Raw genomic sequence first — 12,818 nt, 5'->3', positions numbered from 1 at the left:
CACACTAGGGCTACACAATTAATCGCAGTGTTATCGAAATCGCAATATGGACTAGTGCAATATCCAAATCGCAGGGAGGGACGCCATATTTATTAAAGGCAAAATATGTGTCAACTCATTCTGAATCAAGTATTGTGGTGCTGCAGAGACGTCCCAGCCTACAAATCCCATCCTACAGACTAAAGAAAACAAATCTGTCAGGTTTCACATGAACTGAACCCAATTGCAGACCCAGACAAGGTGAGAAGATTGAACAAGGTGAGGTTTTATTTGGATATTGTACGAAGGAAAAATGAACAGGCTTGTGCAGTTGGTGGAGCAAAAGCGAGCCGGCTGGAGGGTTGTGAAGATCCAGTATACTGGTGTAGTAGTCAGCTAGGCGGAGGTACAGCGAATATTCCAGGAGTCCAGAAAAAGTAAGGCAAACGATCCGGCGGGGACTGGAGGGTTGGCCTGGCTTATGAAAGGAGGAAATGGCAGATGAGGAACAGGAGTGCTGAGTGGACTGATGAGCCACAGGTGTGTAGGCCTGAGCTGAGTGGCCACGCCCACCATCTGTCTTCAGAGCATGTGGGAGAGAGCAAAAACACGGAGACGGAACAAAAACAAAAACACACCAAGCACACAGCAGGCACACAAAAAAGGAGAAAAAGAACACAAAACTACATTCACACACATACCATGAAGGAGGTCAGGGTCACGGCCAGCGGGCCGTGACAAAATCATTGTTTGGTACAGAGCCTCACAAAAATGTACACTATAATCATTAGAATTTTTAATTTTAATATTTATTAAGGAAAATTAGAATAGTGATACAAAAATGAACATTCCCTCCAATATCAGCAATCACATCACAATCGCAATATCAGTCAAAATAATCACAATGAGATATTTTCACACACTCCAACACTTTTTCTCTGACCTACAGGGATCTTTGCTCTAATTTTGGCATGGGGGAGAATGGGTGGTGGCTACCATGTGATTGCTGTATGCTGATGAACTACAGGCTATGCTGTCTCAGTACATTATGAGGCCATTGGTGGTCAGGTGATATACAGGAGAAAACATATGGAGATAATGCCCTGCTCATTTGTACATTAGCCCTCACTCTGGGAAACTCTTTATGATGGTAATTTATGTTCCGTCACACCTTTTACTCCTCTCCTCCTCACAGGCGGGGGGGAAACACTACCATCCGACCTGCGCTCGATGCTCCCGCTGTAACATGATGTTCAAAGAGGGAGAGGAAATGTACCTGACAGGTGAAACTTAATGCCAGTACATTGCACACACTCATCCACACTGAGGCTTGCGGATGTAGACGAATGCATGGCGTGTGCGAACACCAAAAGCCAATCCGTCTTCTCTTCTTCAGGATGTGAGGTGTGGCACCCATTATGCAAGCAGGCAGCGAGGGCAGAGAGGAGACTCAGGGTGAGTTATTAGAGTTTGAAATGAAAACATTGAGATAAAGGAAAACTGTAATTTCCTCACTGTGTTCGTTCTCCGCTCTCCTTTATTCTTTGTCTTTTTGTACCTCACAGCACAGACGCCTGTCAGAGGCCTCCATCTCTCCACCGGGCTCCTCCATAGGCTCTCCCAGCAGGGTTATATGTGTGAGTAGCTTATAACTTTGCATGCTTTAGCTGCCACTGCCACCAAGCTTGCCCTAAAAAAAATTCACAAATTCTAAATTCTACAGCAGAAACACTAGCACTACCCATATGCTTAAATGGTTAAGCACCAACCCGAGAGGTCGCTCACTCCCTTGGCCTGTTCACTTGTCTCTGTCCTCAACTCTATTGTCAGTGATGTGGCAGCAGTTAAAAAGAAGTTAGAAATGATACAATGTTAATGATATGGTTTGTATCTGGGATGACCATCTTCAGTCATCAGTTCCCAGAAAGTACTGATATATAGTGATTTGCACGTCGAAAAACATGTGTAGGTTAGGTTACGTATGGGTAAAACCTGGGCTCAATTTGATACAAAACTACAAATGTTCAGCAACTAGCATTGTGGGATGCACAATGGATAGCAGCATCAGGCGGTTCAGGGATGGCAGAGTCAGGCAGTTCACCACATTCACCACAAATTCTCAACAGCTATTTCATGGATGCCACAAAATGTACAAACATTCGTGTTCCTGAGAGGATGAATCCCCAATTAGCGACCCCAGCAGGTCAAAAATCTATCAAACATCGAGTAAAATATATGAACATCTACTTCAATCAGGAGAGACGTCGTTTGCAGATATGCAAAGATATTTATTGTACAACTGTATGATATTGGATGTACAAAGTCTTTTGGAGATTGCACTCCATCGAAATAATCTTTTTAAAGGGGTAGGGAATAGGAACATAACCCCCAAAAAATGTGACGGGAATTATAGATTATAGATATAAAACATTTAATATGTAGACTGTAACATGCATTCTTAAAGGTATAGGCTACATACAAACTAGCATAGACACTTTAATACATACCTCTTGCAACAACTGATCTGAAAATAAAAATATCGGTTAAATGATACACCCCCAAAACGGAAGCAAATAATTCCCGCAGCACAGGCACGGAGTAACATAGAAAGGCAAAAACTGAGGCATGACATGCGGCAATTCGGGCCGGCATCGGCCACTCAAGCGGACATTGACCGCACCAGCCACACCGGCCGGCATCTGCAATTCAGGCCGGCATCGGCAATTCAGGCCGGCATCGGCAAATCAGGCGGCATAACACAGCACCTCCATGGATCTGGAAGTAGAAAACAAATGCATTGATCCATCCCTAATACAGCAGGCAAAATACATCTTGGAAGTCAGTTATCGGCAACACCAGCCAGCATCGGCCGCACCAGCCGGCATCGGCAAGACAGGCCGGCATCGGCAACACCAGCCGGCATCGGCAACACCAGCCGGCATCGGCAACACCAGCCGGCATCAGCAATTCAGGCCGGCATTGGCAACACCGGCCAGCATCGGCAACACCGGCCAGCATCGGCAACACCGGCCAGCATCGGCAACACCGGCCGGCATCGGCAACTCAGGCCGCCATATCAACGGCATCTCCCCTGGGATGCAGCACAGGCAGGCATATCTGCCGGTACGGCAAGACAAGCACGGCATGCCCGCCGGAGAGGCAAGTCAGGCCCGTGCACCGCGAGGGCCTGGTATATGGAGGGGAATCACTCCTATCAGACAACAGCAGGACCAAGACTGAGGACCTACTCGAGTGGTACGTAACTGGGCACCTACAACAACAACACCACCTTGTTCGGAGGTAAATATGAAAACAAGAAAATATGTAACAAAGAAACGTGCAACAGAAATAAGTAATGATCGACTGACTAAACATTGAAAACACATTTCTAGCAATTACTCAAACATAAGCGATACGAAACCCTGAGCCCTACCACTACATATAGGAATTAACTCCACTTCCACGCCTTGCACCAGCAGGACGAATCACGGCATACCTGCCTGGGTGGCAATTCAGGCCAGCAACAAGCAAAATAAAGTCCCAGGTATGTTTAGTAACCTTGGTATGTGGCCGGAATGCAATACTGGCCAAAACCAAATAAAGCCCTAGCCTAACTGATTTTATTAACCTCGGCGCGGAGACTGGAATGGCGATACTGGCCAAACAAAGTAAAACCCTAACCAGTCTGAAGAACCACGGCACGATGACCGGCAGTGCAATGCAGGCCATGAACCATGACAAGCAAAGAATAAATGTGACACAAGCAGGACAACATCCTAAATGAGACACAATAACAGAGACGTGAAAACACACCACCACCAGTTATATACATGCTCGCCAGAATCAAGACTTCAATGATCTTTGGATGGTGAGAAGGTCGTCGACGTCAGGACGAATGAATGAGGAGTAAGCAGCAGATGACCAGCGACCCAGCAGTTGCAGGGAAGCACAAGATAGGCCCTGGTTAGCTGCCGTCGTCTCAGCCCCGATCCTAAATGAATGGCCCAAATAATGCTGAGGGGACATATTAGCTCTAAGGAGAACGAGCTTTAGATGAAGCCCAAACCAAGCTCTCGACAGGGGAAATCCCCCGGGGACGAGGAACAGAGGCGCTAAGGAGCCAGTCCGAGGCCGCAACAGTAAATAGTTTAGCATGGATTTGAAGGAACAAAAACAAGTATCAGTGCGGGCGACGAGGACCGAGCAAGCGCCACCGCGTTTAGAATGTTTGAGAGATAAGCGATAATGACCAGGATAAAAAGCCAAATCAGAAAAAGTGACATCACTATCAGGGTTAAAAGATTTAGAAGGGGTAGTAAATTTGCCGCATCAGAGAAAGGCATAAAAAGCCAGCAAAAACACGGACTCCAGTAAGGAGTCAACGTAGGGAGAAACCACCCCCGCCCGAAGAACCGAGACCATAGCGTGCAAAATACCGAGAGTGATAGTCTGCCTCGGATCGGGGGGAGAAGGATGGGCGAGCAAACCTTGAGTATACTGCAACTTAAATTTGCGAGTGTCAGTACAATAACAAATGAATGCACAAATGCTGCTTGTAAGAACGGGTTTAAGAGGAACAGAAATACAAACGCAAAAGAAACAGAAGGTACGCCAAGCAAAATCATAGGTTTTCAAAGTAGACGCAGCCAAGCCTTTTCTCATATACTCCCTAGAGGAATGTAGATAATGATGCAGGGGCGATAGGTTCAATACAGCGCCAGCTCCTGGAGAGAAGGCAGAGTGACAGGGAAGGGGCTGGCGGTAGGGCACAGGCGCCGAAAGGCCTGAAAATGAAAACGAGACAGAGCATCAGCCACACCATTAGAATGACCGGGAACATGACGGGCAGTGATGAGAAAATTGTGCATGACGGCAGACCAGGTGATGCTTCTCACAAATGGCATAATTGCACTACATGAAGAGCGCCCCCTATTTAAGATGTCGACGACCGCTCGATTATCGCACAAAACAGAGATACGTTTGCGCTGCCATTGATAGCCCCAGACGCGGCAAGCTACGGCGATGGGGTAAATCAAATGCAAGGCCGACGAATCGAGCCGGGAGAAGGTGGGAGGCCAGTGACCTGCGAACCACTGCCCCTGGAAAAAATCCACCGAACCCGGCAGAAGGGGCAGCGTCTGTGAAGAACAGCATGGAGTCAGAAGAATGCACCAAATCATCGTAAAAAAACGAAACCCCATTCCAATGTTCGAGAAGGTGAACCCAAAAACACAAATCGGAACAGCAGCCGTCATCGAGGGATACGAGATCCTGCAGTTGGGAAACTGAAGATGCCGTATCCAATAACCTGGATATGAACGAACGCCCCTGAGGGATAACACGCATGGCGAAGTTTAGGTGGCCCAAAAGGGAAAGCAACTGGAGTTTGGTTATGGAAACAGCGGTTGAAAAAGACGCAGCGATCTCGTGATTGCGCTGTAATTTGTCGAGCGGGAGAGACGCTTGCATGTCGACGGAGTCGAGGGTAATCCCGAGAAACTCCAGACGTGTGGCAGGACCTAAAGTTTTTTCGTCAGACAAAGGAACGCCCAGGGAACGAAAGCAGCTCCGCAGCTTCCCCAGAGACGACCCTGAGCTATCGTGAGGGGGGTCGATAAGCAAAAAATCGTCCAGCAAATGAAGCACCGAAGGCACCCTCACCCTGTTAAGCAGGATCCAGCAAAGCGCCTCCGACACGTGATTAAAAATGCAAGGGCTGCTCTTGCACCCAAAGGTCAGGCGCACACCGAAATAGAAGTTTGAGTCCCACTTAACTCCGAAAAGAGGCCATTGGGAAGGATGGATGGGCACGATTTTAAAAGTGTCGGTGATGTCCGCCTTGAACGGCCCAATGACGTAGCCCTTAGCCACCTGCGACGCCAACAACCGAGAGACTGTGTCGGGATCGGAAGTGGCGGAAAGGAGATTTTTAGCCACGAAAGAAACAGTTGGCGCTGTAAGCACGCCCACCCGAAAACCTTGGGAAAGCCCAGTGAGAAGGTGATCAACAAACACTGAATCAGGATGCGAAGACAGTTCATATGCCAATGCACACTGTTTTAATGGAGTGAATGGGTGAACAGTCAAAATGTCTTTGAGCCGTGGCGAGGCGGCCGGCAGGCAGACGCGAGCGCCGAGGGCAGACAGACCGGGGGTGGGCATCGCGGCAGAAGCTGGCGGCCCTGCGCAGCAGCGTTGGGAGGGGAACGGGGACGAGGAGACTGAGAGGAGGGGCCGGGGACCTGGCGAAACGGCAGCATGGGGCACAGAGAAGCCACGTGGCCCGCGACTCAACAGGTGGCACAGGAATTAACCTGCGCACCGCCCACCAGCATGACCAGAAGCTCGAGATCCACGACGGACCAGTCCAGCCGGACATTGGACCGAGCGAGGTGCAGCGCAGCCTTACTAGAGAAAGCCTTGTGATAGCGGTAGAAAAAGTTCCTCCCATACTTCAAGTTGAGATCGCCAATCAGAGCAAGGTAGGAATCAAGTTCCTGCTGCCGTTCCGGGTACACTGAACAAATCACATCTCTAAATATGCCGAAAGCCACCAAAAACTGCTCAATGGAAAGCTCCTTGCACAACCGAGGGTCCGCAGATTTAAGCACGGCGGAGAACCCCACCCCGGAAACGACGGATTGGTCACATTCGGGGGAAGGCAAAATTAAGCTAACGAAATTGACGTCCTCGCCCTGCAAAATGTTAGCACGCAGACGGGCAGAAATATTGGCAGAAGCTGGAATGTAAGGCCTACCGGGGGACGGAGCCAAAGCAGCAGTGGCCAGAGAAAAGGCAGCGTCGGCCGGGGCCGACGGGCCTGTCTGGGCGGAGCCTAGTGCCGGCAGCGCCACGGAGGAGAGAGCAGCCCCGACGGTCGCGGAACCAGTGGCAGCTGGAATGCTTTCAACGGCCTGCAGTCGTGCTTCCATTGACTGCAACGAGCCGGCCAGAGACTGGAGAGAAGCGAGAATGAGTCTTGTGTCCGACGACCCACTTGGAACGTCCAGGGCAGCAGCGCGGCCGAGGGAACCCGCGCTGCGGGTCTTCGCAGGGGCGCTGAGGGAGGGATCCGCCTTCCTGGCCCGTTTCCGACCGCGGGCAGTCACAGGAGCGGCGGGCGCGGGCGAGGGATCCGGCGAGACGCACCCGACTTGGACGGCCAGCTCGCGGAGCTCAGGAGACGGCAAACCCGAAGCCGGCACGACGCCGCGATCACGGAGCCGCCAAAGGAGCAACTCCGACCCATCCGAGTGGGAGCCGGGCAGTGAAGCCAGCCGCGAGCTCCTGCGAATGCCGTCCGGAGTACCAGGAATCGCCTCCGGTGACGAGCAGAGTACAGGAAACGGGTCCGAAGCAAGAGCAGGCTCGGAATCCGACATAGCGATCACCAAAATAAACACACCAAACAGAGAGGGAAAGTGATCCATGAAGCCGTCCGACAGACAAAAGTCGAGCGCTTTGCCTGAAACGACAGCTGACAGCACAAGAAGAGAACAGATTTAAAGCAGAGTTGTAAGGCTGTGATTGGCCCTTGAATCTCGTGGCCAGTCTGATTGGTTTAACTGACACGTCACTTCTTGAACAGCTGATTTGATTTAAGAATGAGTAGTGATTGGGGTAATGACGTCTTCCTGAAAGAATTTGCGCTGAGCTTCATTAGATGGATTGGCACAACAATTTGTACAGACATTCCTGGCTCCAGGACGATGTAGCCTCACGCTTTGGATGATCCCCTGACTTTTCTGTAACAATTCCAGGAAGTTTTCGTTTTGAGTGAAATATCTCAAAAATGATCTGATAAATGACCATGGCATTGTGCACAGATATTCCAGGTCCCCATAGGACGAATCCTAAGGACTTTGGTGATCCATTGACATTAATCTAGAACCACCATCAGGTCATGGTAACATTCACACTGCGAGCATGTTAGCATGCTCATGTTAGCATTTAGCTCACAGTACTTACAGAGTGTCTAGGTCACAAAGAAGGTATTTCTAATGCACTTGAACTGTCCACAAGAATGGGAATAAAATCCCCCAAAAAAACAAGGCACATTAAAGTGAAATTTGAACAAAATTGTTAAATGTTACCCACACATCTAAAACAAAAAAAAACTCACATTTCAACCAAAACCCAATTTTAAACTAAACACTTAAACATGTTTTGATGTGCAAATCACCAAACCAGTGCTTTCTATATACAGTACAATATAAAGAGAGAGAGAGAGAGAGAGAGAGAGAGAGACTGACTATGGGGAACATACCAGCTTTATGTGAAAGTTGTCACTTTGTGACTGCAGAGTTGGACCAGTTGCATTTCAAAACCTGACTTCAGCCAGATATGGTGTCCAGTAGGGCTATGCAATTAATCGAAATTGTAATCGTGATTACAATTTCGGCTCCTAATGATCACAAAAACAGATATATTAAAAAAAAAAAAAAAAAAAAAAATTGCACTTTGCGTTTGTCTTGTGTTCTGAAGGAAAAGAAAATGTTCAAACGGCAAAAGTATGAAGGGAAGTTTTCACTGTTGATTTGTCTAGCAGTTTCACTGCTTTTTTAAGTTCAATAATTGCAACATCTTTCCAAAAGACAATGAGTAATTGTGTTAAATAATCTTGATTTCAATATTGACCAAAAGTAATCGTGATTATTATTTTTTTTCTCATAATCGAGCAGCCCTAGTGTCCAGTGTCCAACCATGCTGCTTGGCAGTGTGCTGAGTGCCGCTGCATGTTGGCAGTATTAGCATGTCAAGGGTTGCCTGCATGTAAGTAGGAGTCACAGCTCTCTGCTCAGCCCTGCCCCGCTCTGCTCTCATCTCATAATCAATGACCTTTCTGTTTAAGGTGATGGATGAGAGAGAAATGCAGCGTTAGCACACTTGTCCTCCATACTGCCTCCTCTCCCTCCCTCACTTTCTCTAGCTAGCTAGCTGTCTTTGCTTCATCTGCTCTCTTTCTCAAACATGCTGAGCCCCAGAAGGGTCAAAAACGTACACTGCTGTCAGGTTCTGCAGCACACGTGTACTTTTGATGAGCACATGCACACGTATGTGCGTGTGCAGTCTTGTGTGTGCTTCATCAGCTCTTTTTCACTCCTCTCACCGCTGCATAGGGCTGGGTACCGAATCTGATACTTTTTAGGCACCGGCCGAATTGCCTCGTTAGTATTGACAAAGATCCTCTATACTAAAGATTGGATACAGCGCATTTGTCAGTACCCGATCCGTTCCAACTGTACAATCCGTTCTGCGCATGCGCAAGATGTTCGCGCATGCGCTGTGGTACGATGATTTACGACACTACCGATCTGTTCCCACACTAGCCTCCACCGGGAAGCTAACATTAGTTTAGCTAATAGCTAATTCACGTTAGTTTAGCTAATAGCTAATTTGGGCGGACCGCTAGGTGATTATAGCGGTCTGTCGTTAGCCTCCACTGGGAAGCTAACGTTACTTTAGCTAACTGTTCATTTGGCTAACCGCTAGCTGATTGTAGCGGTCTGCCATCCGTCAGCCTCCACAGTTAAGCTAACGTTAGTTTAGCTAACAGCTAATTCGGTTAACCGCTAGCTGAGACAGCATGCAAACTTTTAAAAGACCCTCAAAATAAAACTTCAAAACAAACGTTAACATATATAACAGCTGTTACGTCAGTTCTACTTTACTTGTGCTCATTTAAAATACAATCACTCAATACTTGTCTTTATTGTTACTGTAAAGTCTTCATTTTGCTGTAGCCTACTTTTCCCATTATGTTTGACTTAATGTTATTTTAGACTGAATCTAGCTGTCCGTTCTGCCTGCACGATCCGTTCTGCGCATGCGTTATTTGTCGGCTAGCGCTTAGCCGAATTAGCTGTTAGCTAAACTAACAGATCGGGCAGGTCGTAAAACGGTATTATTATCTGCGCATGCGTGAACATATTGCGCATGCGCAGAACGGATTGTGCAGGTGGAACGGATCAAGTACTGACACCATTTCAAGCAGCGCCAATGGTATAAAACAGCACATACTTCCTGTCTCCTAAAGGGGCGTGGCCTCGTTTGAAAGTATAGTGAATGTCTTGTGGATAGATGAAAAGTTATATTTTTATTATTTATTAATATTTTATTTAGCTAGCGTTAGATATTTACACAGCTAAAAGACATATTTAGCATCACGGAGATTAGTTTTGTTAGGGCGTTCACAAACGTTAGCTGACGTTAGCTTCTCTGTGTTGCCAGATCTGGCGAGAGTTTGGTCCTGAGACAGAAACAGGTCTCAAACAAAGTTAATGTTCTCCTGATGTGTCTATGTCCTGGAGATATTTGGCTTGTAAAAAATGGCTCCAATGTTTACTTTGGTGACTACGGGGTGAAAGAATCGCTCATAATCTGTGTTCACGCTCACTTCTCTCGTTGGAATCAACACACTCAGACCTGCCGCTAGTCTCCTGAAGAGGCATGGCCGTGGCGGAGCCCACGTGACACCGAGACAGGAAACTACTCTGAGTTGGGGCGTCTCGGTTTAAACCGTCTCTGGTATCGAGTATCGAAAAATGCGTTGTTATTCAATACCAAATTTTAATACGTAAGGAGTAAACCTCATCAGCGTCAGTGAGCCAATAAGCATGCAGCATGCTTCTACCAAGATCTACTAATGCTGGTGATTGGCTGTCTAAAGTTACACGTCGTAGAGACGCGCAGGAAAACCTCTCCGTTACACAGAGTTACATCTTTTTCAGCTAGTAAGAGCTGAAAAATATTTTTGCCGTAATGTTATAATTTCTTTTTGTTAAAGCTATAGTGCATAGTTTCTGTCTCCCCCATAAGGAATTCTAAGTAATGACAACAATTCTGCTGCACTTCACCCCCACCCCTCCACCACGCAGTTGCTAGTTGCCAAGGAGGACACGGAGGATTAAAAAACATGACGGACTCTTCAGAAGAGGTCATTATCTTCACTCGATTTCTGCGAGAAAGTCACCGGACGCCACAATCTTGTGAACATAGTCCTACTGAGAAATCCAGAGAGAGTTGTGGGGAGCTGATAGTCTTAATTAGTTTGTAGCAACTCATTTGGCAACGGCTTGAATGTAACGGACGTTCATTCATATAAAGAAGTTAAGCACTTAACCTTTAAAATTGATTTTATAAAATTGGTATTGAAAAAAGTATTGTTGAGGAACCAGTATCAAAGTCACTGTATTGGTATGGGTAAAAAGTTTGAACGATCCCCAGCCCTACCGCTGCATGATCTGCTCACTGCTCACTGCCACTGCTGGAGTTTCCATTCTGCTTTGTTACTGTGCATTGTCCATTTGGTTGATGTTGGGTCTTGTTGCTGTTGTGTCTGTCTTTGGTGGGTGTATGTGTGTGTCCTCTCTCCAGGCCAGAGTGGCGAATCAGATCCTAGATTATAAGGACCTAGCTGCCCTGCCAAAGGTCAAAGCCATATACGAGGTCCAACAGCCAGATCTCATATCCTCCTCATACCAGCCCTACAACAGATACACCTCTGATGACAGGCTAGAAACTTACGGCTATGGGGAGGTACTGCTGCTACACACTCCAGGCCAAACATTGCTCTCATCGCTGTTCTCTTTTCAGGAGAAACACTTTGCTTAGTATTTAGATGGAGCTGTGCTGATAGGTCTCATTGTTTTCATTTTTTTAAGTTTTCAAAAAATTGATGCATTATTTTGATTTGGTAAAATGTGATTAAGGAATTAGAAATTTGAATGGAAACAATTTTCAGAGCAAACACTTGATAATATAAAAAGATAATTGTCTTTTTTACAAAGAGAAAGAGAGTCTTTTTTTTTTTTTTTTTTTTTTTTTTTTTTTTTTTTTAGAAAACCAAACTTAATTTTAAAGTCGTTGGAATTTTCAGTAAAATTTAATTTAGTAGTTATGACTATTTTGTAGCATTTGTTTGACGTTACAGATTGGTGGATTTTACAACATACAGATAATTCACATCAGTTTCTGGTAAATGTCTTTTTACATATCGTTGCTGTCGGCCAGAAACATCGTATCTCCATATTTCGTTCATTTTTCCCCATAAATCTATGTCACCCTTTACGTCTGTCTGTGAGTTTTACAAATATTCAAGCAGTGACGAGGCAATTTCAACTGGCTTTGTTTGAGGTAAGCTCAATATAAGGTTTTCAAATTAGCCTTTTTCATTTCTTGACAAAAAACGGTTTTGGACATACAAGGTTGTCAACTGACAGTGACGATAAGCACCATAATAAAAGGAATAGTTCAAAAAAATTTTAATTACACGTATTCACTTTCTTGAGATCTGTTTGTTCATTAAGCTAGAGCCAGCAGGTGATTAGCTTAGCGTAGTTTAGCATAAAAACAAGGGGAAACAGCTAGCCTGGCTCTGTCCAAAGCTAACGGAATCCGCTTGCTGCTGCTCACTAGCCAAGCCAAACCAAGGAATAGTTCAATCAATTTTTTACATTTTATTTTGTGTACAAATAAAACGTAGGAAAGCTTTTTTGCACACCTCTTTTGTCAGGCATGTGTGTAGGATATGATCAAAAGTAGCAGATCAAAAATGTTTAAAGAAAATCCCGCACACTGCCAATTACGCAAGCAATAATTTATTAAGAAAAATACAATGTTTCCGTCTCAGACCTTCATCAGGTAAATTAAATAATTAATTTTTTTACCTGATGAAGGTCTGAGACCGAAACAATTTTCTTTAAAAAAGTGTACAAATAAGACAAAAGAGGTACACATTGTTACTTAGTGAGCTTTAGACAGACATTAGAGTGGTATCCATCTTCCCAAAATGCGGAACTATTCCTTTAACTGACTTATAAATAATATATTATATATTA

The 12,818-nt window shown here is 45.9% G+C and overlaps 1 protein-coding gene across 6 annotated transcripts in view; it reads left to right on the top strand.

Moving 5' to 3' along the window:
* ablim3 (actin binding LIM protein family, member 3) overlaps positions 1-12,818 on the top strand; it is a 62,004-nt gene that overhangs the window by 37,898 nt on the left and 11,288 nt on the right. For 5 of the 6 annotated variants that reach the window (XM_028589297.1, XM_028589299.1, XM_028589300.1 and 2 more), the window contains exons 7-10: positions 1,175-1,262; positions 1,376-1,434; positions 1,545-1,616; positions 11,356-11,517. In XM_028589297.1, the coding sequence (XP_028445098.1) occupies positions 1,175-1,262; positions 1,376-1,434; positions 1,545-1,616; positions 11,356-11,517 (381 nt within the window). The remainder of the gene's footprint in view (positions 1-1,174; positions 1,263-1,375; positions 1,435-1,544; positions 1,617-11,355; positions 11,518-12,818) is intronic. The other variant, XM_028589301.1, reaches the window with a different exon arrangement.

Source organism: Perca flavescens, chromosome 10 (genome assembly GCF_004354835.1).
Source record: "Perca flavescens isolate YP-PL-M2 chromosome 10, PFLA_1.0, whole genome shotgun sequence".
Lineage (NCBI taxonomy): Eukaryota > Metazoa > Chordata > Actinopteri > Perciformes > Percidae > Perca > Perca flavescens.
This window is presented reverse-complemented; position numbering and strand designations above follow the sequence as displayed.